The sequence below is a fragment of the Mchenga conophoros genome, linkage group LG14, assembly GCF_057382185.1.
Source record: "Mchenga conophoros isolate Kocher_MC1m ecotype Shallow Benthic linkage group LG14, M_conophoros_male_GT1.1, whole genome shotgun sequence".
Lineage (NCBI taxonomy): Eukaryota > Metazoa > Chordata > Actinopteri > Cichliformes > Cichlidae > Mchenga > Mchenga conophoros.
In genome coordinates this window covers 32,779,362-32,805,988 of record NC_140539.1, presented here as the reverse complement: position 1 = coordinate 32,805,988, position 26,627 = coordinate 32,779,362, and the positions used below count along the sequence as shown (strand labels likewise).

Here is a 26,627-nt window from a genome sequence, read left to right as displayed (position 1 = left end):
CCCGGTTCGTAGAGTACGCTTGGGGAGTGTGATCGTGTGTACAGCGTCTCTTTATGTCTGTCTCCACGTTGGTTGAGTGTGGAGTAAGTGCATATGAGAGCATGAGGGGGGGAATGGATGTTTGTATCTGTGTGTGCCTGTATGTCTGTGTCTATATGTCAGGTTGGGTGTCAGACGCCACCTCTCTGGGACATCTCAGGCCCTCCAAGGTTTGGAGGCCTATCTCCACCCACCACCACTTCCCCTGCCAGTGGCGGACTCCCTCAGACATCGGTGCATTGGTGGTTCTTTGTGTCTGGGGGTGGGCGTCCGGGTACACACCGGCTCACTCCTTGGCGGCCGCTTATCGGGGCCTGGAACCTGGGGCTCGCTCGGGCCACTTCGGAGGTGGGGTGCCCCCGGCCTCTCGGCCTGGGGCTCGGTCACTCAGGCACAGCTGGCTGCCGGCGGAGCTCACGGGCGCGTCACTGCAACTCCCCCTGGCTTCTGCTCCGCGGCTGCTGAGTGAGCCCTCATCTGGGGCTCTCCTCAGCTCTTACTGGGACAGTGGCGCGGCTGCCCCTCTGTTGGTCTTCCTTGGTCTCTTGTGTTCTGGGGGCCTCTGGATGTCTGGAGTTTTGATCTCCTCCATACCTGCTTCATACCCTGGAGGACGGGGCTGTGGCTCCCCACACTCCCTAGCAGATCGTTACATGGAGAAACCTTTGGAATGCAAGCATGCTGATCCACACAGGTATGCACACAGGTGTACACACGGGTATTCACAGACGCGGACTACAGCTTTCTTGGCTGCTGCCTCAAAGCACATTGTGCGCTGTCTATCTTGCGTGCTGCACAATATCGTTTATTACTTAGTATCTACTGATATCTACTGCTAGCTAGTTTATTGTGATGGTGCCGTTTTTTTTATTATGTTGCTCTTTGTTGTTTGCTTTCTCTTCTGTTTTTTTTCCCCATACAGGTGACCCAGGTGTTTTTTTTTTTTTGTTGTTGTTTTTTTTTTTTTTTTTTTCTTTCTTCCCCCCCTTCTCACCGTCTCTTCTCCCCTTTGGTTTTCTTTCTCTCCCTCTCTTTCTTTCATTCTTTCTCCCTGTCCTATCCCCCAGTCATGTCTGTCCCGTTTGTAGGAACTGAAAATAAAATAAATTCATAATTATAATAAAGGTCAATCAAATGGACCAATATGGCAAGGCCATGATGATCCACTTAGTAAAATAAATCCGCTTGGCATCTTTCTTTGCCTTAAGACAACAATTCTGATGGCTAAAGATCCAAACGGGACACAAAAAGAAAAAAAAAAAAGAGCTGGGCAGTAACGCATTACTTGTAACGCGTTACTGTAATCTGATTACTTTTTCAAGTAATGAGTAAAGTAAGGGATTACTATTGCAAAAACGGTAATTAGATTACCGTTACTTTCGCGTAGGAACGCTGCGTTACTGCGTTACTAAAACCGTGATTTTTTGCGAGAATGTCTCATGATAGTGACGTAAGCGAGTGCACCGTTAGTGACAACAGCTGTGTGCAGATCAACAATGGATCACATATCGATTGTGGGAGAGAGTATGAGCGTGCAGCGTTTAAAGCGTGGAAGTACTGACCTTACTTTGAGTTTGATTCCATAAAAAGTGACAAAAACATTAGTGTCCGTTGTGCGTGGGAAGAAAACTTCTTTTTGCAGCGAAAAAAAGCCCTAAACTTCCGAGCAACCACTGAGTGCGCAACGACGTAATGGGAAATTCACAGAGAAACTCGCGGATTCTTCCACTGACCGCTGCGGCACACCTGCACCAGGGTAAACCTCTGCCTACCGCAGTCCTGCTTTGCAGGTGAAAATAGAGCAACAGGACCTCTGAGTCTTTGACTTTATTTATTTTCTGCTGTGTTTTACTTGCATCTATTTGAAAGAGTGAGTGTAAACACAAAAAATATTTTATTTTATGTGCTGGAATGTGTAGAAAATAGGTTTAAATGTTAAACTAATTTATTCAAGTCAGAATGTTGCATATAATTAAATTTTTGCTTGATGCATAAAGTTAAAAGATTAAAACTGATAAAACAAGTTAAAAAAAGAGACTTTTCCATTTGATTACATTTTGTATGATGGATTATGTAGAAAAAGTAGAATTGGGCTGAAAGATCTATCGCTTTCTCACCTCTTCAGGTTGTAAATCGTGTTTTTAAAAAGTAACTAAGTAACTAAGTAACTAAGTAATTAATTACTTTTGAAAATAAGTAATCAGTAAAGTAACGGGATTACTTTTTGGGGGAAGTAATGAGTAATTAGTTACTGATTACTTTTTTCAAGTAACTTGACCAACACTGGATATCGATTCATTAAATCCTGAATCACTTTTTAAATATAAATGTATTTGCCAGAATCTCAGGTTAAAGCTTTCGTTTCAACAACCACCAAACAGCTAAAACAGCAAACGAGAGCAGATAAACGGATTCAACACAAAGACGTAAACACAAAGCGTGGACCCAACGCAACAGAATCTGTAAGATGTTGAAAGCCGACACCTCACAGATTCTGATGCAGCAGGTTTTGTCACTATCTGACCAAAATTGACTGAAAAGAAGATCAAAACTACGCTTCACATTTGATAAATATCGTCATTAATTCCCTCTTACCTTTGGCTGGTTTGCTTCCACCATGATAAAAACCACACTTCCTCCACAGCCCTCTCTCTCTCTCTCTCTCTCTCTCCTCTCAGTGCACTTCAAGAACATTTTCCAATCTCAAATATCAGTTTTCTGTCTTGTCTTATTACGCACCAGTCTATTGTTGTGTACAGCGCTGTCAGCCGCTGTTTTTTTTAATTAAAAAATGACCTGAGACAAGAAAGCCCAATTTCTGCTGTTCAAAACCGAAGAAATGTAAACTTTTTAAAACTATACCAAACTGCAAAATGCTTAGCTGTGTCTCTAATAAAACCTCTGTAACTTTGCTCTGCTTGACTTCAGTTTTTGATCTACTGCAGAATATTTTTAAGGCAGTTATCTGCTACAAAAAGCCAGGCCAGGAAAATCTCCTTCATGTGTTTCTGTGCTTTATCCTTAGTTACTTTGGCACAAAGGCGCCTGCTGTGATGCTTACACCTGATAAATGATCAGAATTATAATATTTCTGACTGTCTGAGGCAAAATTTCCCCAATTCGATTCAGTTCTAATCAAATCGGGACCTTGTGAATCGGAATCAAATCGATTATAGAAATCAGTGACGATACCCAGCTCTACTTAGCACAGACAATTTAAACGAAACTTTCTAAAATGATCCTAAGAAATGCGCGGTACTGTGCAAGAGTCCTCATTTCTTCTGACTTTCTTATAAGTAGTCCTGAGCAATAGCCTTCCAGACTTTCTAAAGGTCTTTTCAAGTTTTTTCTTTCGACATTACCTGCTTTTTTGCTTATTTTTAGTCTGGTACCTGACTATTTTCAAAGAAGTATTTGTTTTGTTTTTAAACCACTTCTCACTGACCTATGACTCATTCAAGTATAAAAAGGCAACTAACTCATAAGACCCTGATAAGCCAAAGATGTGTCTACACATAACAGGTCATTTAAACTCAACATAAAAACAATTCTTAATTGTAACTTTAGGGACTTTGTTACTAGCAGCCTGTCACAAAAAATGCCAAATATTATTTTTGCATCGACAATGTGATTCCCAAAGAGCTATTAGCATTTGGTATATCTTGGAATACTGTGTAATGTGTCCTTTAACAACTTTTGGGGAAACTGGACAAGTGGAGGGCAAAAGAATAAGAATCACGGCTAAAAAACTATCTAGAGCAGATGAACAGTATCTGAAAGACATGTGCTCAAAAAAAAGGGAAAAATCCAACAAAGACCTGACACAGGAGCTGAGAGACTCATGTGGCTCTTCAGTTAATCTTCTGTTCACCAAAGCCTCATTAGAAATGGTCTAAATGGAATGCAGGCTGCCAGGGGAAAAAGGCTAAAGTATGCTAAATTACACATGAACTGAACTGAAAATCAGTGGCAGCAGGTGAGTGATGAGTCCAAACTTAAAATGTTTTGTTAAAATGATCACCAGTATGTACAGAATTGGGGCTTCTCATAATTGATGGAATTATGAATGCAGAAAAGTACCATCGTATTTTGATGGAACATGCAGTGCCACCTGGAAAGCATCTGATTGGCAAAAGCTTCTTTTTTTTTTTTTTACCATTAAAATGATCCCAAAAACGCTGCCAATGTAGTAAAAGCATACCTGGATAGAAACACACAAAGGGACAGCCCACAGTCCAAACCTCAACATTACTGAAGCAGTGTGGGATCATGTTGACAAAGAATAGAAGAAAAGGCAACAACATCCAAAGAAGAGCTCCAAGAACCCCAGAGAATTATTTCTAAAGACTACTTAAAGAAATTACAAGAACGATTGCCTTTCAGGTTGGGTTGAAGAATACAACAACAACAACTTTATTTATATAGCACATTTAAGACCGAAGGTGCACCAAAGTGCTTCATAAAAAGGTTATAACATAACAGATATGACCATAACAGAGTACAAATAAGCTAACAAATGAGAAATACTGGTTAAACAAAAATACAGATTAAATAAGAAATAGTAGAGTAGAGTAGAGTATTCATAAATATTACGTGGTACATCAATAGAAGATAAATAGGGGTGGCCATACCAAGATTTGTACAAACTACCTTATACCTTATGTACTGTATACACTGCATACACTTTTTATGCATTTTTCCACATTTCAATAAATGGCTACACCTATTCTCCTTATATAAAAAAATGAGGACTGGATCGAGACTTTTGCACGGCACTATATGCATCTTTTCATTCATTTCATACCAATTAAGTATCGGGGCAGCTTAGTAAAGTGAGATCATAAATCAGGTCTTACTTAAAGGCAAAACAAATAAGGGACTGCAGCTGCCTCTCTCGTGTCTGACCAGTTTTTGTGGGTAATTTATGAAAAGTGCTGACAAAAACTGCCGCATATTTTTCCAGTTGAAGATGGAAATCTGATTGAAAGATTAACGACAGCCAAATGAGTGGTATTTTCATCCAGTCAAGGGCAGGAAGACTATATAATGTAACATGAGTGAAGGAGAGATCTGTCAGTCAAGTATTGTGCAGCTTGGTTGAAATTCTTGCCAGGCCACAACGAGCAAAGTGAAACTTGCGGCTTGGCAGTGCGACCAGACCATTTATTCCAAAGGACAGAAATTACAAGGTGCGGTGCAAAAGTATTTTGGTCAGTACATATTGAACTGCTCGACTAAAACTCTTTTTGCACTTCACCCTGGCAACACAACACATACACTTGTCCGTCAGCTCCTTAGCTTAGAAGTTTGGGAGGAGCACCAACATCAGACATCCCCGGTTAACATTTTCCACCGGTTGTGTTTTGTCTGAAAAACAACCAACAGTGTAAGAATGAAACCATCTTGTGGAAGGAAGTGTGAACCCACCTCTGGAGAGAAATCTTCAAACCAATTTACCCAACCCTGGTGGCCAGATGGGAAGGCGGAATATGCGTTATAATATGAAGACGAAACATTTGGACTCTGCGATTACACGTCATGCATTAAATGGTGTTACACCTCACATCTAAGGAAATATAACTGTTGGTTAAGTTGTTTTAGTGATGACAAAAAACAAAAACTAATAAAAACGATCAAAGGCAGGATGGAATTTGACGTTCCAATTAGTAATCTGTTCACATGAGAGCCTCTCATGGAGCTCTACAGATCGCAGGAGCCTACAGTAGATTAAATGCATTATGTAGCAACTCATATCTGTGTCAAGACGCAAGGAGTGATAGAGAATCAGCACCAGCCCTGACATCTGTGACTGATTACAACTTGTAATGTTCCAGTGATAAATGTGTGAACAAGAGGCGGTGATGAATATAACACTGTTCCCCAAGGAAGAGGGACCTTTCATTACATGTCTTATTACTGTCTCTTCCTACTGATGGCTTAATTGATCCTTATGGGCCAACAAACAACCCCCTCCTCCATCCATCCACAGAATATGATACTCAATGCAAGGAGAAAAAAAACCCCCCAACCACAGTAGCTTTTAACCCAACAAGCCCCTTTGTTCATCATTCAATTACAGCGCTTTAAGGCAGTGAGCCTCGTGTAATATTGAGTAGTTGCTAGACCATAAAGGTGAATGCAGCATTTTATCGCATACTTTAATTTATATTGGCCATAACTTATTTTTCTCCAGAACAGAAACCATGGAAATAGTGCCACTGGTCTGATTGGCATGTCCTACTGCCAGAGCTTCCTCTGCTGTGGTGCGTGCTAAACTGAGCGCCTTCATGGATGAATTCAGAGGAGAAATGCAAAGCATGGAAGAATAGCGCTCCTTTCTGCCCACAGAGGTTGACCATGGCCATATGCTGCAGCTTATTATTCTGCTGTCTTCCATTGTATTTATAGCAAGGGGAACTTGATTTAGATCTGCTCCATGTGGTGATTTGCTGTAGGGATGGGTGCCACATCTTCCGCTCTTCTATATAATCTCCCCTTTCTCTGCTTACTGGCCTTTATTTAAAGATAGTAAGTGAGATAGCAGTGCATCGTTTTTCTCGCTCCGTCTTTCTTTGACACCAGCTGCTGCTGTGCACTTTATGATGCTGGTTGGGAGAAAATGGGAAGGGGGGGGATAAAAAAGAATCCCTCCCACTTTCTCTGGTGGTATGCAAAGATTCCACAGGCGGCCTCCAGAGCCCCTATCCTTCCACAACCCTCCCCCAGCCTCGGCTTCCATCAACCTTCAGTGGCCTCTGAAAGAGCGGGGTAAAGAGTGGAGGTAACAGAGCTGGGGTCTAAGGCAAAGAAGAGGAACAAGCGTATTAAAAAACAGCTTCACAGTTGACGTCAACGGCTGCATCATATATAGATGTGCAGCAGGGTTTCCAAGGATTTGTTCCCACAAAGGTAACAAGTGTGGGTGGCAATTTCTTTCATATAAATACACTCTTTGGAAATGTAGGGCAGGATAGCCAAGCTGCCAAAACACGATTTTGTGATCTAATGAAGTCTTCATATAGGCGCTGTCGATAAAAAAAAATAGACTAGTGAAATAAAATTCTGTCCGTTTCTGACCATTTTTTGCAGGACAGGCACGAGCCCATTTCAACTGTAATTACATTTTAGAGGAGATCATAATACCTCCTAATGGGAGGGAAAGTCATTACAATGGACAACTGGTAATGTGATCGTCTACCCATGACTGACACTCAATTCAAATCTTTCTTTAAATGCCCTTATTTCATTACCCTCTAATGTATTCTTTACTCAGTGTGCCGGTGCAGAGAGAAGTGGGAGAGATGAGGGAAGGGACGGTTAAAGATGAGCTTCTATCTCAAATGCCTCATTTCATGGTTATTTTTCTGCTGAAAAAAAGTTCAAACTGGGGAAATTCTAATCTGATAATCAGTATCTGGCTGGTGCTGAAACAGGCAGCTTGTCTCCTTTGCCTCACTGTTAAGCCATCACGTTTACTAAAGCTGTATTTGACTTCCACTTGAAAGGAACAAACAGTGAGCTCGGCCTGTAGCAGCTTTGTCAGGGGCAACATGTCATTCATTTTGCCACAATTGCAAGACTTTCTGAGTGTACTTGCCAGAGTAAACAACTTACCATAAGGCTGACCGTCTGTCTTCAGCAGAAGGCAAGAACTATAACATTGTGCTCTGCACAGTTGGAACAAAAAACAGCAGCAAGGCTGTGTTCAGTTCTATTTCTTTTAAGAAAAATCGGAAATTGTTCACGGTAAGCTGTTTGTAGTTAAGAGAAGGAACAAAATGTTTAAGAATTTAAGAAAATTAACCGTGCAAAATGACTGTGCAAAATGTTTCATCTGCTGTTTTCTAAAGATGTAGAGTCACATAGTGCTGCTATAACAGGCTGTAAAAGCCTCTGGCTACGATCCAATGGGTGCATTCTGTGACAGTACACACAATGCACCTATTGGACTGTAGTTTAGTGTGCATTGTGCGGAAGAAAACATAAACAAACAAGCACACAAATGACTTGCAAACAGTTCTTTGTCTTCCTAGAATCTTTGTGTAATGGAGAGCAAACACGGATGGGGAACATCTTTGGATGTTTCTGCACCATCTGCAAGTGTTTGCATAACTGGAAGACTGATTGTTTGCTCTAACCTGTCAATATGGTGATGCCAGGACTGAAATATACAGGAAGAAAATTTTAAAAATACATATATATATTCAACATTGTTTGAGCAAACATGTATGTGTGATGTGTGAGCAGCTTCCAAAACAAACAGAAGACAAACATGACAACAGGAAACTGCACAAAGAGCACAGCTAGTGAAATTTCCCATGCTATTCGCTCATCATCACCTCAGTGTGATGCAGTATCACACCGGCTGGTTTCCTCTGAAGAAGCTGGAGGGGATGGCCCTTTTCTGCGCAGGGAGAGAGGACAATCTTCACTTATTTTCAAAAGCTCACCGACACGTGGGAAGATACGGGCCACTGCTTCAGTGACCACCTGGAGACCAGATGAAGGCTCCGGGGTTTAGCATCCCTTGCATATGCAAGCGCAACAGGATAGGCATGAGGATGGTCTCACGCCTGTAGCCTGTCTTGAAGACGAATGAAGCGGTGGTGCTGGGCCTTGGGGCCTCACTGTGGGTACCTCACTGTTGGGCTGGTAGATTAGGTCTGGATCGCACTTGACATGCCACGGGAGAAAACAATTGGATGGAGGGGAAAGAGAGGGGAGAGGTTTCTCTACTACAAAGTGGAGCAGCTACCGTGTGATTATGTCCTTGTTTATAAAGATATTATAAAAGGTATATTTAATCCTTGCAAGTCAAGTAACCGATCGTTTAATAAACAAGATCTGAAATACATTTATTAGATAAAACTATTAGCTTTTAAATCGTATTTTCTCTGGTTAATATCAGTGTGAATGGAATATACTTAAGTAATGGCTGTTGAACAAAACAAAAAGCCTTACCTATGTTAAGCTTTCATTTGTGCTGTTTAGGCCATTAGAAATAATAATAATAATAATAGATTGCCTTTCTAAGTGTTTTATATTATCATTGGAGAGACCACATTAGCAGCCACTCAAGTGACAGCAGCCTATTTTCCCCTGCTCATTTCGCCACCCCCACCTACTACTCCTTCCCTGGAGATATATAGCCAGCCATATACATGCCAATGAATCACACTCCTGCTCTGCACACACAAGTTGCCCTTGGTTAGGTGTTACTTATCAAGCTCAAGGTCTAACACTGGGGTAATTATCACAAAGAGCTGAGCCATGGGAGCATGTTAGACGATGATATGTTTAGCTAAGGTGTAAGGAGGGGGGGGGGGCTCTTTAATTGCCAGGCACAGACTGTAAGATCAATCATTTGTTGGATTTTTAAGACAAGAGACAAAAGAGGAAGGTCAATGGCTGAATGTGACAGAGAGATAATGCTTCACGTGAAGAATGCGGAGCGAGATGTCTGCAAAGCCACTGAAAGAAACAATGTAGAACAAATGAGAGTAAACAGTGAGGCAACAAATGCTCCATAATTACCTCAAGTATCAAATAGTGGTGTGCCTGTTGTTCATGAGAGGATGAAGATCTCTTTTCAGAGATCAATAAGTCCTACAGAAGCCTGGGCCTCTGGTGGAGTCTCCACCCTCCTCTCTTCCCACAATTCCCACTAGCTCCGTGTTTAACTGCCCACAGGGCTAGTTTAGGGGAGGAGGGCGAACTCGAAACAACAATGCTTAGAGCTAGGACACTAGTGAGCTTCCAGCTGGCAGATCCAAGCTTTGATCATGATTACAGATTACTGTGGTTCAGGGCAGGTGTCTTCCTGAGTAAGCGACACCCTGCTGAGGGCCCATCAATAAGCAGTGGGAAGAAAGACTGTTTGAATGGTATGCCTCAACAACTACAAAACCTTTCAACCACTGATACTGCTGTACAAGCTGGCTACTTTAAAATGTTTTGTTGCCTTCTAAGAAAGAGGATGCTTGTGAAAACCCAGGGTACCTTATGGGTAGATTTCAAAAAGGAAACTCTTTTTTTCTATGAAGGAAATCACAAACTTTTGCCCAAAGGAGTCTATAAAAACCACACCCAAGTTACTCTGTCCCATTTATGTATCTGTTTGTCAAAGCACACAGATTTTTACTTTGCGGTCCACGGCAGTTGTTGTTTGAAGCTTGTATTTTAGCATACGCGTTTTTCTTTAAGCTGAATGTGCATACCACCTCCAAGCACCAGTTGTTAGAAACCAGCCAACGACTGCACAACAAAAAGTGCTCAGCTCATCTCGAGCGTTTCACTTTCAATGTCTTGGAGAAGCTGAGGATCGACCTGTAACCATATATTTGCCAACTGTCTATAGTGTAAGCTTTCCTTTGTGCTGAAAGTGTGCAGAAATGTCAAGAAGTGAGAGACAAACACCAGCACATGAAAGCCTCAAACCCATGGGAATGCAATCTTTTAAAGCAAAAAGCTCCTTGATTTCTTTAGAAACCTTGTAATGTCACATTGTTTGTTTCTACACTTATCCCTCTTATTAAAATATATATTTTAAACCCTGCATTCACTGTAAAAACCTATTAATGATTCAGTCAGTTAGTTATTGAGTACACAGTGAAACCCTTTATGTTGTTTTTAAGTTAATTAATTAAGCAAAATGTCAAGTAACAGTTTTCATATTAGCAAACATGATGCCAGAGTAAACAGCAGGATTTTCACTACCGGTAGAAGACCTGGGTGCGGCACCTTAGCATTTTTTTTCATGGCGCCAAAGCTAAATGAACAGAAAAAAATATGTTAAGACATGTTTTGCTGTTATTTATCAAGTCAAATGCTTCTGTGCTTTCATTTGCTGTACCAAAGTATTACCATATGAAGGAGTTAGGCATGCTATCCACAGACACACAGCAACAATGGTGAACTAAGGATTAAACAATACTCATGACTAACATGTTTGATTTTTCTGATGATTTCAGGAGAGGTCATTACAGTATCATAATTCTGGTGTTTATATTACTGATATTCAAATTTATTTAGGATATTCAGATATATATTTTTCAAATTTCCTTTTGAAAGTCTGAATATTATGAAAGCTCATTGCTTTTAAAGGTACTTGTATTTTGTATTGTACCACTGACATAAAATGACCATAAAGTTATAACATTGTCGTTGTATTATTTTATTAATATTATGTAATCTAAACAAAAGTATTTACTATATCAGGCATCTTTTTTTTTTTACTATATTAACTGAACCACATCCAACAATTCTATCAACATCAAAATACACACAAGTAAAAGTCCACTGCATAATTTACAACATCTTCAACAAAGCAGTATGTGAGCCACCCGATTTTAATCAAGAGGTGCAGCTCTTGGTGCGCAATCTAATCCAAAAGTCACTCTAACCATACAGGAAGCACCTGCCAAGATACATAATAAAAATCCTACTCAAATCCTCGAGGACATTTCCAGCGCAGATGAGCTGCAAGTGAGTCCACATGCTTTTCAGCTGTTTCTCTACTTTCACTGCCAGGCAAAGTGATGTCTAGCTCATTTCTAAGTACACTGCCCAAGAAAGTGGAGGCTAAATGATTGCAGAGCACCAGACACATCGGAGGCTAGAGAAGAAGATGCAGAGATAATAACGGACATTTACCGCCTAAAACCCAGCGGGGTATTGCAGGGTCTCTGTGCACTGCACAGCTGTCTCTGCTTTTATTGCTATTTTGTGCACGCAGCCTTTGTCAGTTTACCAGCTATCTTACCGAATAACCTTGATGTTAGTGCTGTATGTGGCTGATGTTCAGTGTAAATACTGAATGACCAATGTCAAACTCACCTTTCTCTGTAATAGCCATCAGTGCCGCCTCACTTTGGAGAGGTTATGCAGTTATAGAGGCAGAAAAAAACAATTTAAGGCAACATATCTTTCATGAACAAGCTGACTGAGAAAGAAAGATGTCAGTATAGCTTGAAAGCAAACATCAGATATCAAGCTGGCAATCAAAACGGTACAACCTACGCTTTGTCCAACTACTCTCTGACTGACAGTCTGCACAGTGTTATCAGCAGGCCGGAGCACCTCTGACTTCTCAGCTCCTATTATCTCTCTTTTGCACATGACGAGCCATTCAGCTTCCATCATGAGTATGACTGAGTGCTCTGTTTGTGGAAAAAAAACCCACCCACACTCTGGCCAGCCACTTACTCTGTGGTTATCTTCCAGTGTCAGATGGGGAGGCACATCATGGTCAGACTAAAACATGTTGAGCAGAACAGCTTTGGAACATTTTAATATTTGATCGAGCAGCTCTCAAAGAAAGTCAGTCAGAATTGTCTTTAATCTTTGTAGTTTTACCCTGGAATAATCACATCCAATGCATGCTTTGTAAACGAGCCAAATTCAATTTAAGATGCTCGACTAAGAAAGCCATATCTTTAGCTTTCTCGCATTTATGTGGTCTGGCTAAAAGACAGGAGGCAGGAAGAGGAGCTGCCCTGAGGGGAATGCCAACAAAGGACTGGCATTAAGTAGCACTATCAGGACAGTCACGATAGTGACATGTTCTATAATATTCAAGTCTTAGCTGGCGGTGCACGAGATAAGTAGATTTGAGTGATATCTCTGGCAGTGGAGCAATACGGTTCAGCTCCCAAGGGCTTGGCTCCAAATATATAATCACTCCATAATTACAAATCCTCCATTCTGCTTCACCTTAACAGGTGACACCCTTGTTTTTAGCGCTTTGTTAAAAGCTTTCTGGTTTCCTTCCAATTTGCCCATGTAATGGTGACTAAATGGTAGAGACTGACTACAGGGTGTGGAGTCTGTAATGAGGTTTACGTATACACTACTACACAACAGCCTGGAGTTGCCCTGAAATGATGAGACCATCTGAGGGCCTGACATTCTCCCTCCTTTGGCTGCACCAAGTTATAAACAGAATCAGCGGCAAAGGCGAATCCTGGTGCAAACCAAACCCCACTGAAAATGAGTCATACATATATAATCTCATTTATGAGAACCAAGCTCTCATTGTTTTTGTGCAGGGACCAAATGGCCCATTACAACTGAGAGAGCATACTTCTCCCATACTGGCTTCTCCTATCTTCTCATAGGGGATCATCTGATTGTTGAGGTTTTCTCTGTACTATTCCAGTACGGAGGCAACTATTATTGTGATTTGGCACCGAACTTCCCTAAAATCCAAAAAAATCATGTTCCTGTAAACTGGCTGGTTGCACAAACTCCCACGCACCCTTGAATATCCTCGATCGATGAACTCTAGCTGAGTGTGAAACAGTTGAGATGAAAATTAGCATGTGTGAGGACAAAAGGGTGGAGTGCCCACTCCAGGTAGGGAATGAGTTGTTGCCTCAAGTGGAGGAGTTCAAGTATCTTTGAGTCTTGCTTACGAGTCAGGGAAAAAAAAGGAGCGGGTAATTGACTGACAGCTTCGTGCAGCATCTGCAGTGTTGCAGAATGCTGTACCCCTCTGTTGTAATACGAAAAGATCTGAATGTAGAAGCAAAGCTGTTGCGTTACCCATCGATCTACATTCCTACCCCTATCTTTGTCCATGAGCTCTGTGCAGTGACCAAACTAAACAAGTTCACCGATACAAGTGAGTTTCCTTCACAGAGTTTTTGGGCTCTCCCTTAGAGATAGCATGAAGAGCTTAGTGATTTAGGAGGGGCTCAGAGCTGCAACTCCTCCACATCAAAAGGAGGCAGTTATGGTTGTTCGGCAATCTGATTAGGATGCTTCTCGGATGCCTCTTGGTTAAGGTGTTTTGGGCACGTTTAACTGGAAGGCGGCCCTAGGGCAGACTGAATGATTATGCCCCTTGGCTTGGGAATTTATATGTATAACATTTGCAAAATAATGTGAAGTAGTTGGATAGAATAGCCCAGACACTTACAGAAAAAAAGATGATACAATTATGTCCTTAGAAATGATTTGAAATGATTACTTCATCTTGTGAGGCTTTATTTAAAATGACAGTCACACACAAAGCAGAAAAATGATGGTGGTCAGTGTTTCCATTATCTTGTAGCTATTCACTGAAGATTGGTGTTTTCATTATGGTGGCTAGTCTATAAAGCCTGAGAATAACACATAGTTAATCATTTCGACTGATCCACACCATCTCCCGCTAGAGACATCAACTCGTGTGCTTGTTCAAGCATTAGCTGGACTATGTGGGCTCAGTCACAGTGTGGTTCTAAATCAAACCCATGAAAACTCTCTCATGTTGTGACGTAACTTGAGCCAGGTCGCCATTGCCGTGGACCTTGGTGTAGATGGGCTGTTGGGCCTGGGATCAAAACACAGGGGAGTCAGAATGGGTGAGATCCAGAATTAGAGCAGACAGCAAAGTCAAAGAGTACCTTTGTTCCCAAACTCCCTTTGAAAAGGAGCAGAACTCTCAGCTTTCAGTTTTTTTAATCCAAGTATTTTGTGACATTTTGCTTTTTGTTCAACATAAAAGAACAAACAAAAAGAATGCACACGGGTGAAAGAAGAAGAACGTGAAAACAAAAAAAAAAATGATGTGAGTAACAGTAATACAGTGCATGAACATAGCAGCAGAGGTGGTGGAGCCCACATGCAGGACACACTGTCTTGCTAATGTTCTCAACTCTTATAACAGGTGAGGAAAGTGATAAGGTATCATGACTAATATCAGTATTCCCCACCAACCTCAAGGCTGTTTGTACACTGCACCTGACCCAACTTGTCACATTGCAACAAGTCCTTGATTTAGCTTCCAATATGAGTTTATCTTTTATAAGAACCTTTCCTTTGTGACACTTTGTGTAAAAGCTGCCAAACCCCAGACGGCTCTTCTGCAGAGCCGTTTTCCACAACAATCCTATATATGGTCACCTCCTGCTGATCTTCATAAACATATACAAATATGGGTAGAGGAGTATTCTGTCCCCTTTATAGCCTCTTCAAACTCTCTCAGAGATGGAAGCTTACTTTGTGCATTCCAGAGACACTGTGTTATGCTTTCAGAGGCTTATTTTGAACAGAGTGGCTCAAAATACAACCAGCCACTATGTCGTATGGTAAACTGAATGGGCGTCCCAGCTTGGGGTCTCTTATTTCAGTCTGCTTTCACAGCCTTTGTCTGCTCGCGGTTAGAATAACTGCCTGAATTCAAGCTTTTTCATGCTGGGCTTTGTTTATGCCTTGCTGTTGTTGCAGTTTCTTTCTCTCTTCTAGGTTCACCTGAAGGCCAGTCAACAAGGTGCCATTTAGCTGTTGAGGCTTGACAACAATCTGCCCAAAGAGGGTAAAAATAGACTTTGAGCGCTGAACGGACTGTAAGCTGGATGGTGGTGGTGTAACTTAACCTGTTTATCTAGCAGACCCCCAACCACTACAAGACTCCGGGGATTTAGACAAATGTTGACCCTCTCTTTCCTCTTTCCCCCCTCTTCTCTTCCTATCTCTGTCTTTCCTCTGGTTCTGCACCCCCTGCTGCTGTGGAAACCAGATCAAGTAATGGGAAAATCCCACCCAACTGCTGCTGACCAGCTGGAATGAGAGTCTGGGAAGTAAAGGAAAACTACTTCCACCAAAACACTCAAACCTCAGCAGTCAACACAAGTACAGCCACAGGCCACAAATTGAAGATTATTCTTCAGCTTGTGTCAGCCTTTTAAAAACTGAGGCATGCACACTTTTTCCCTGAGACATAATTTCATGCGGCACAATTACATGGTTGTCATTTTATGATAATGATGGGAGTGACATTTTGCTTATTACTACACCAAGGTGCTTTGGTGATTTTTTCCTGCTTCCAAAAAAAAAAAAAAAAAAAAAAAAGAAAGAAAGAAAAGGAAAAGCCTACACAGCACATTTGACTTATATCGAACACTAAACACACAAACACTCTGTGCAGAGTGTGTATTGGAAAAATCCCTGGATAAATGTGAATTTTAACACAGATAGTATAAAAAAACTGTGAAATTAGTGCAATTTTAACACTTTCTCTTGTGCAGCACAAGTAACTAATAAAAGCCCTTGAACTTAAAATTGTACTGGGGACGGTTAGTGGGCAGAATATATTTACCCCAAATTCCTTAAGGCAGACAGCAGAGGCAGGCCTAGGACTCAGCACACAGGACATTACTAAACTCAGTCACATGCAGAGTTATCTACAGACACCCACCAGAAAATAAAAGCATACAAAAAGCAACCTTTCATGCTAAAAAATGTAAAAAAAAAAGAGTCCAATTCACACATGCAACTACAGTCACCATGTCATTAGGTGACATGGTGCACAGGTGACCTCTGTCCTTCTCTGATCTGATCTTCAGCTGCCTTATATGTCATCTTCACCTGTCTTCACATGTGTTTGAGTGACCCACTGAAGTACAGGGTCTGTCCCAGAGCTGTACACTGACCCTGATCTAATTCACCCAGAGACAGTGCTTAAACTCTTCCACAAACTGACGGCTCCGGCTTGCCATGCAGCGCTTAATGCTATTTCTGGCCTTTCAGTGATAAAAAAAAAGGGAAACGCTTGGGTTCCCTAAGTCAAATTAAATGAGACATCTACAAGTCAAAGGAGGGAATTACTCACTCTGAAATGAATCTTCGCATTGGCTCTTTGAATACGCAAATTTGAAATTTAATGCAGATCCAGTTTGATGGAAAACACACAATTTAGTCATATTTCTTAAGCAAAAATACACTTCTCAGTATTCCTAGCTGCCTTTTTAGTTGTAGAATCATCTCAATACATTGAGCATATATTCTATTTTCTCACCGGCCTGCTATTTGACCTACGCAGCAGCACAAAAGAAGCACTGACCTCACATTCCTCTCACTTGGAAGAACAGGGTATAATTAACTGTAGTGTTAAAGGCATGGTGCCTCTGAGACTGTAAAACAGGGTATGAATACAGAGCAAACTATTTTATCCCATAGGGCTGAGAGCCAATCCATACAATCTATACTTATTCATTTATTCAGCCAACTCATGGCCTCGGTCTCCCTCGGAAGCGTCTAACGGGTCAAATGTGGGCTTTTCGTCCTCTTCCTCTCCAATTAGACATAGCATGTGGTGATCCAGGTATGTGTTGATGTTTTTCTCTTTGCATTGTCTGCTATTTGTGTTTCTGTTTAAAAGAGTTTACTTTTGTGCCTCCCACTTCAGTATTGCTCACTGTGAGCAAAGACCTGGACGCTGACATCATGCATGCCCTCCACAATGTGTCATCAGTGATACAGAGGAGTGGAGCCTCTACCATCTGTGAAGCATCTGTTTAAGCACTGATTCACCCATTCATGCATACAGTATTCACTGTTTTAGTTGTCAGTGGCAAGGATCTGAGATGTGTTAACAATTACTTTTCTGTGTACTTTGCCCTTTCTCTGAAAACAGAGGAGAAGGTCCCAGAAAATAAACTTTTGATGGTCTAGGACAACAAGTAACAAATATTACACAGTCTGTGTAAACAGGAAATAAAGACGCAAAGTTTCACAACTCGAGGAAGGCAGTGTTGGTAGGTCAATCCACCACTTTGGCCCAGGATGAATAATGGATGGTAACATCATCAAGTGTCATTATTAAGATAAAGCTCTAATTTGTTCAATACCAGAAAACCACATACTGTAACTAATGGCATTTCCATCAGCTCTGGCTGTTAACACACTAAACTACTATGATGAACACTGCACTCTGATTAAGTTAAGTGTTGATTAATAAATTACTCAGTCTATAAAATGCCAGAAAAAGGTTAGGAAATATTGATGTTGATGTGGGCAAGGGTCAAATGAAATGTTTTGTGTAGGCAACAGTGAGGAACAACTACAGCTGTGAGTGGCTGGATAATCTCTGACGTTTCACTTGCTAAATTCCTAAATTAACAATGGATAATTGCTTGACTACCAAAATTGTTGTTGATTTTTTTCTGTAACTCAGCTAATCATTTAATCAACTTATAGTTTAATTGCTAGGAAATTCATTTCCCCAAATCACCAATTCCCTTCCACTCTCAAGCTGCTAGTTGTCTGTTATTACAGCTGCTTCAAAGTCAGACACGAATGCAGACACAGTTATGTTCCCCGCGACAAAAAACAATCTGATATGAAGCACGCCTGCAACTACAGCAGAGAAAACAATGACTTAACAGAGGAATAGACTGAAATAACCCTTCTGTCTGTGCTTTAGTTCCCCAGACTTCCTGTTTGACAAAACCAAATCCCCGTTGATGCTGAGCTTTCCGCTCTTTTCTATCTTTTTTTGTTTTTGCCTCACTCTTTTCTCTTCTAACATTTGTTCACTCTTTCTGTCTTTCTGGCTTGGACCAGGTCCACTATTCGGGTCACTGGTTACTGGCCCAATCCATTTTTTTCATGCTTGTAGCCAACAGCAATGTACAGTGCCGCTGTGAGGAGTAGGAGGAGGCACTCGTGAGAAAGGGATGGAGAAAAAGAGGGGATGGACACAGATGGGTGGACACAAAGTAGATATAGGGGAAAGGTGAAACAGGCGTGATATAGAGAGTTAAAGACTGAGAGCACTGGAAATAATACTGAAGTACCCCCAAATTGAATGGCAGAAAACAAGTTCAGAGAGTGGAGGGTGAATGAAAAAGACAGAGCTGAACCCTCCAGACAATAGACTGCCTGTAGTTCACATGCTACATTTCACTGCTCTTTGACTCCAAACACTCTTACGCTGGTATTAGTGGAGCTTTGAGGCAACAGTGCACTGTGAAAATAGCTGCCGGGCTAAATGAGTGTATTACAGTGTAAGAGTGGTCTTTACTTTAGGTGATCAATCAACCCAGAGGTAGAGACTTCCACTTTATAACCATTAGAGGCCTGAAACATAAGCAGTGAAGAGCAAGACACAGTTCTAAACATCATTACACTAGACTCTTGTCCACAGTGAAAAGTCCTGGCTCCCTCCTCTTAAACATATGCTTTCTCATTAATTTTTTCCAGTGCTTACATGACAGATGAGACACTGCAGTCCATCATCATCAAATCAGACTGGCAGGCCTATGAGGAGGGAGGAATACAGATAGGCTTTGGAAGTAAAAAGGATAACAGTGCATGTCAGGAAATATTTAAATATTGCCCAACCCCCTCCCCTGGAAATGTCTTGTGATCTGACACCATTTACACATGACTGTCAAGAGACACTGTTCCAGACAGAATATTTCCCGGGAAATGCGAGCCCCTTGTGCTAAGCCTCCCTCATATGGATGCGATTTCATTTTGTTGAACCTCTCGAAAATGAGTGCTGGTGGCGAGAGGGGAGTGGAAGCACGCATTCTGGGACTGGGTGGGATCCAGCTGGCAAGAACTCACAAAGCAGCCACAAGGACAAAGCTCCTGGCTGTGCTGGTATGGCTCCAAAACAGGACAACACAAGGCTGTGCCAAATAGCCCTTGGCAAAATTATGAAAGCCATGAAGGCTGCCCATCTGTAATTTATTTACATGTCTTTAAATTTATCACTCATGTCCATGCCCTCCATATACCCTTTGAGCTACACAGGCAGTGCAGACAGAGATGGTAGTAAATGTCATCCAGCCTCACCAACACACGAGCGGGATACCGTATTAACATGTTATATGTGACAGGTGGGTCACTTCTGTGGAAATGACAGAGCTACTCAAGAAAGTGAGTGAGACAGATCGAGTTGAGTGCATTTGATGTGCTGCTTCATATTCTTCACTGACCGACATTCCACAGCAGTGCGGCCAAAAAGAGTCGCTGGCACAGAGGTTCAAACAGAGCCAATCAACCAGAAAACGAAATGGAGAAGCTATCCTGAAAAGCAACATGGCCAATTATTTGATATCACAGATCAACTGCAGCTTCAGTGGAGGCTGGTGTGGGAAGTATTCAACCAGGACGGTCAACACGTCTGTGCAAACTGCAGAGGCAAGAGTCAACGTGTCGCATGGTTTCCCTCATAAGCACGTCCTTCTGCTAAAACAAACCGGACTAATAAGGTTTCACCAACTTTTGCTATATTCTGTTTGTACTTTCAGTCTATTTGAAGCTTTAGTCTTTTCTTCAGTTCTGCTTTGAAGAAATAAAAAAAAAACCCATAAAGAATAAAAATAAAGCTTTGCAAACACTCAAAGGATAAAACATGTCATATAAAATTGCAAGTTTATCATCTCAGTCTGGAAGACCTCACAGGGCAGCGAGGGAACAGTGATGCATTTGAAAAGCCACATTTTTCTGATCTAATTTCATCAAAGAGCTGTCAGAAGCCCGGGCTAACATTTAATGTAATAGACATTAAATGTCTCTAATCAATAATAAATGCTTTTAGCCCATCCCACAGTGATAGCATTGGATTTTCTCCCTCAAACTGTGAAGAGTTCTTCATGGAACAATGACAGATAAAAAAATGAGACTTTATAGATTCCCTGCTGACCACAACTTTCCCTTATAGTAGTGAAAACGCTGCGCTGAGCTATTTCTTGTTTTATATCCCAGGAGACTGTACACCTCAAAGGTCTGCACCCCCTCTGAAACTGTAGCAGTACAAATGAAGTCCCCTATTTCCACCAAACACACTGCCCTGAGAAAGTCCCTGAAAAAGGACAAGCAGAACCTGTCATGCATTATATTGTTTGTCTTGTTGTTTCACCTTCAATTTTAGGACAGAGCAGCTCCCCACACTCTCAATAAAATATAGCTTATACCCACTGGCCTTGAGTTGCTATATCTGCTGACATTTTTATCAGCAGTTATAATGACTTCAATCCAGCTGACATTTTCTGCAGGTCGAGGCAATATATCGAGAGATCGCAGGTTATGTTTTGGAACAATGCTTTACCACTGTCACTTTAGCACTTTTTGTTTTTTTATCAACAACTTTTTTATTTGATTGAGTGCCTTAAAATGAAGATATGGCATAGTTTTCTGTCATATAAATGCAGTTCCAGTTATTAACTTGAACTGCAACAAACTGCTATGCTTTGGTCTTAACAATATGTCGGAACTAATACCTTTAAAATAATTACACTTCTTCAAAATCCCCTTTACTGAGCAACAAAGAAATGATAGGAAAGATCATTTTGTATTTTCTTCTTTTACAAGCAACAACAATACTAATCAAGCCTTTGTTATTTCTGAACAAATGTATAACGCCAAGTATTTTCATCAGGTGTGATTAAAAATAGGTTGCTTTCCTCTACTTTGGCATCTCAGCATTGTTTTCCTGCCTATTTTGTAAAATGGTTTTTAGGCTTTTAAGCTATGGTGCAGTTTGGCATCTGGGTATGTCACAAGGTTATTAATCCCTTAAGGCCAGTCACACACACTGCTTGACTTAGTCTGTCTCAGACAAGATTTTGAGATCTGGACAAAATCCTGATATCGTACCCAATTCAGAGCACATGGCGGAGACTGAAACCTCCAACTTCAATCTGGGCTGAGAGGCAGCCCGAGGCAGGGATTGTGTGCTTTCAGACATCAGTAGATTTTAAACATATTTGAAGTTTTTCAGCGCACAGTCTGCATTGCCTTTGAATGGCACATAGAGTAAGCAAGGCAACATATAAATACAGAGTGACTTTGTTAAAAAAAAAAATAAGTCAATGTTGCAGCCACAAGCTCCAGGCTATTATCAATTATATCCAATATTTACTGATGCTTGGGCAGAGCAGTTATCCAGTCATAGGACTTGTGATTGTTAGTCATTAAGAATTGATACAATACAAAATATCCAAACAAAATTAAATTAAAAACATAAAAACACAACTTATTGTTAGTTTATTTTAGTATGGGGGAAACAGAAAACATTTAAAAGGTACAGAAGATGTTTAAATCATAGCTTTAAAATAGCTTTCTTCCTGCTGTGTCTAGCTCCACTTGAAGCATGCAAAAAAGACAAGGCAAGGCTCTGCGGGGGGGGGAACAAAATCCCCAACAACAAAATCCGAGTCAAGAATCTTAATGTTTGAATCTGTCGTCTGGGCCACAGTCGGTTTAAGTCCCCAACGCTGTATAAGACAAGACGCTACAGTGAACGCAGTGGTTTGGTGCAAGTACAGGATTTATGAACCAGAGCAGTCTCCTGCTCTCATACTTTGACTCCAGCTCTGTTTCCTAGAGGAAATCTGGGCCTCAGCCATTAGCAATTAACAAGCTCTGGAACAACCTTGCCTGTAGTGAGCTGGGAATAAAACGCTGTTATAAGAGGTAAACAACAACACTAGAAACAATAACAGCCATTGTCAAAAGTCTTTCTCTCCAACTAATGAGATAAAGAACTGATTTCTTTCAACTCTAATCCGTTTCATCAGAATGAGATGAATTACAGGAAGATGTAAAGTGGATGGGCTACTCGTGCCTTCTCAGAGGTCCTGGCCTCTCTGGCAAGATGCTCTTCATTAATCAGAATGGCACCGGTATCAGAGAGCGGACCATTAGGCTCACTTCACTTTCGCTGCTTCACAAACTGTCCTTGCTCTGGCTAATCACTGATATTTGATCACACTTTTCGGCACCTTCTGCAGCTGTTCTGCTGCAGATCTTTATTTCTCAGCCAGGTTCTCAGTTAATGAGAAGTGAATGCTCGGTGTTTCAGTCATCAGGTATTTTCCGTCCTCTCTCTCTCCCTCTCAACTTCCCCTCCCTGCCTGGATATTTCAACACTTTGTTAGCGATAAAAGACAATACATGGTGCAGCCCACTGAGTTTCCCCAGTTGTGTCACTTCCAATTAGCCCTTCTGAGACATCTCTGCCCTTTGGCTCACCAGTATTCGAGTTAAAAAAGATCTGATCTTCGTTGTATTGCGTGCTGCCTTGCTTCACTCTCCCACTGTCTAAATTCATGCATGTCTGGATTTGTGAGTCTATGAAAGAGAGAAATCGCAAGAAAGACAGACGGGGAATTTTTAATCCTATAACCAGAAATAGCAGCTTGCTGTAAGGCTCCACGTATGGGGCTGCTGTGAACTTAAAAGGAGCTTTCCTTGTATAAAGGTACACATTTCTGAATAAAGCAGCAAGCCTTCACCTTAATCATCTTCCATATTATACATCATTAATACCAATGTTCTTAAGTAGCTAAGCTTTTTAGAACTGGGACATGGCATGTTGTGGTGGCCCTCTGTAGATTTATCCCTCAGGAAAAAACCTGGCAGCTCTGTCAAATCTGCCCGCAACCTGCTTCTATGTCACATCACTTTTTGAAGCCAAAGTGAAGTGGTGGGGATTGTAAACAGCAGAGTGGTGAGCCACAGTATGTGAGCAAACGTTTTTGAGCTAATGAGAGGACTGGAACGCCGCAGCTTCTTAAACTAGGGCAGAGAAACTCGCAGCTTCAGTGGAAGACTTCCCTCAGACCTCACGTCCCGGGAGTACACATGTACAAAACCAACAGCACAAACAAACAAAACTGGTGCTGTGCGAAACAGTGTCCACTTAGCGGAATCAAACAAACAGCCAACAACAGGACGTTTTCAGGGCCAACGTTGCAGTGAGGACGGGACTCTGTCTTTACAAAAAACAGTGCCGGAGGTTTCATTTAAACTTTAGGGGCACAGAAGAGAAAGTGTGGGTATAATTTCAAAAGTCAAACTACAAAAAGAAGACATAAAATTGATACCAAATGTTGACTTCACAGAAACAAGCACGGGAAAAACAACTGATCATAGTAAAATAAAGGAAAGTATATTAAAATCCACATTTTCATTATATAATTGATTCAGCATATTCACACACCTCCTCTAATTGGACCAAAGCTGTACATGGCCAAAAGGCACTCAGAATTCATGTGATGATGTTAATATTTCAGTTTTTGCCACTTTTTGACACATTTTTACAAAAAATCAGTTCAATTCCAAACCGCAATGAGTAGATAGTGGGTAACTTTTACTATATTAAATGTAAGTAAGTATTAAGACCAAGATATCGGGGATGGTTTTTCGTTTCCTATGCAACGAGTATCGGAGGAAGTAACAGCTTAACTGGACTGAATGCAGGTTTGCTGGCCAAGAAAAGTATTGAGATTTCTATACTGCCTTGTTTCCTCGCTGATGCGCCTGCAAATGGGTTTGAGCCAAATCTGACGAGAAGTTAATTAAAGGCATTACATCCTTCATAATCTCTATAAACATCTACATCTCAGGAGTTTACAGAGGCTCTTTAAACCATCTTTCAACAGAAAGAAAACCGTAACAAATGAGTGATCTGTTCACTTTTCATAACTGCAGTCAGAGCTTCTGCGTTGCATGCCAGCAGTCACAGCCCAGTGAGCACATTGTAGAGTTGGGCTCAGAGTTGGCTGCAGGTACGAGCATGCACAAACGCACACAGACGAACACACACACGCATATAAATACTCACCACCAACAAACTGAATACCGCCAGCCACGCGACCGATTGTACGTGAGATGAGGTCAGAGATGCAGCAGCCCATGAGAGCTGTGAGCGCCACCAGCAGGAGGAGGCCACATCCCACGCCTGTCACCACAGTACAGATCCTCCATTCAAGACTCGGGATGCCGTGGAAGGAGGCGTACCTCCCACACTGCTCCAGCATCACCGTGGTCTGGCTCTCTTCATCCCTCACTGGGTAGGAGCAGCGACGGAAAGTGCCAAAGGACACTGGCTTGTCCATCTGTATTCCCAGCAGCCAATAGGGCATGAAGAAGCCAACACAGGAAGCAGCAGCGCACAGCAGGGACAGCAGGGCCCAGATAACACCCGTACATGTCAGACTAGACGCCATGGTAAACAGTCTGCAAATGGTTCACACTGAACTAACAGCAGTTATATGAGCAGTTGCTATGTTGTGGGAAGTCTTGCAGTGAGCATTTAACACTAGCAGCCTTCACCTCCTCAGTGACTCCGGGTTCCTGTCAAGAGGAAGAGAAACATCCAAACTGAGCACTGACCAGACAAATCATCTGTGTGAACAAGTTGCTGACTTTGACATGTGACCCTGAAAACAAGAAATGTGTTCCCCGATCTTTATAAATGGATCACTAACACAAGCAGAGGAAAAGAATCACAGACAGGAGAAAAATCAGGGGAATAAAGACCTTCAATTATGACATCATCAGGCAGTTATTCTCTAATCAGGTCTTTTGCATGATTGTTAATTAGTAAGAAGTGTTTTTAAAAGTCCTCAGCTAAACTGGGAACTTAGTAGAATAGACTAAAGTAGACTAAAATGACACATTTCTGAATTGTGATTTAAATAGATTTAAGATCTAAGAGGAAAAACAGTCACCGATCATATTCATTTAGTCAATAATTAATCCAAGTTTGATGAACTAAAGGCTGGCTTATTCTCCATCTCACTTATTACTCTTGGGCTTCTTTGTTTATTACATATAGGAATTCATTGAAGATATATATATATAATAAGAAAGTAAATATGAATGCTAATTAGTACATCCTATAATTGGAACAACTGGGATAACTCAGAATAACTCAAATTTAGTTTGATATTTAAAATAGAGCTAATCCCTATAATAAACTTTAAACTTAAGCTACAAACAGTATTATATCGTAACTGACTATGACCCATACTCACAAAATCAGTAGAATTTGGATGCTTAGTACAGGAAACATAGTTCAAGTGTCTTCATGAGCCGCCACTTCTAGAACATAGTGATTTTTTGCTAGGGGTGACCTTAAGGAACACATTATCGCAGTGCCTACACTATCGGAATGAAAAGAATGAAAACAGGGCAAACACAGGGGGAAAGCAGAGGAAAGCTTACATGTTGGGAGACCTCCGAAATTAGGTGCGCTCGGTGTGCACTGAGAGCTTGTTTCCATCTGCAGACTCCAGCTGTGTTGGATCTTAAAGCAAACTTTTCTTCAGACGAGGGAAAAATGCAGAAGAAATGCGTTCGGTCCTGGAATGTAAATCCAAAAAGTGACTGCAGAATTGGCTCATGAATCACTTCGTGCTCGTCAATATATGTAACTGAAAGGATGATCAATTATTTACTCCTGTGCGGGCGCACAAATGTGCGGTGCAGTCTGACTTAACTCCCGTTTCCACATTCCTCCTCCTCGGAGAGAGAGAGAGAGCGAGCGAGCGAGCGAGGGAGGGCTGGATGGGGGCGGGTCCATAAAACACTCTCAGGAGGCGACCATCAATCACACAAATCCCCACCCAGGGGCTGGACTCGCCGCTACTATCGCTCCTACAGGCTCCTGGTGCATTCACTGACCCTTTGAAAATGATGCACGTTCTCGTACTAAATCCTTCGGGATGCTCAAGATAACGAAAAGCTGTCAGTGACTTTCATGTTAAAATGTTTACCACATCTAGCTTTGCATTTGGTTAGGTAACCTCAAATTCAGGTAAATTAATTCAATATTGACTGACATTGTATGTCAGTATTTGCACTGGACATCCTTAAGGGAGAGTTTAAGGAGCATTGCACATGTATAACTGTTTGTGTGTGTGTGTATATATATATATATATATATATATATATATATATATATATATATATATATATATGTGTGTGTGTGTGTGTATTACACTCTTTTTCATAGAATTATGGTGTACATATTTTTTCGTAATGCAATTTGCACTACTGCCTATAGTGTCAGTCTCACTATTATT

General features: G+C 41.3%; 1 protein-coding gene across 1 annotated transcript in view; it reads right to left on the bottom strand.

Annotated features, from left to right (window-relative positions):
- Positions 1–26,057, bottom strand: part of LOC146560140 (LHFPL tetraspan subfamily member 6 protein) — a 47,900-nt gene extending 21,843 nt beyond the window's left edge. The window contains exons 1-2 of the mRNA XM_085244010.1: positions 25,768–26,057; positions 24,383–24,894 (exon numbers count right to left, since the gene is read on the bottom strand). Coding sequence (XP_085100136.1) covers positions 24,383–24,767 — 385 coding nt within the window. The 5' untranslated portion in view covers positions 24,768–24,894; positions 25,768–26,057. The remainder of the gene's footprint in view (positions 1–24,382; positions 24,895–25,767) is intronic.
- Positions 26,058–26,627: the final 570 nt, after the last annotated feature.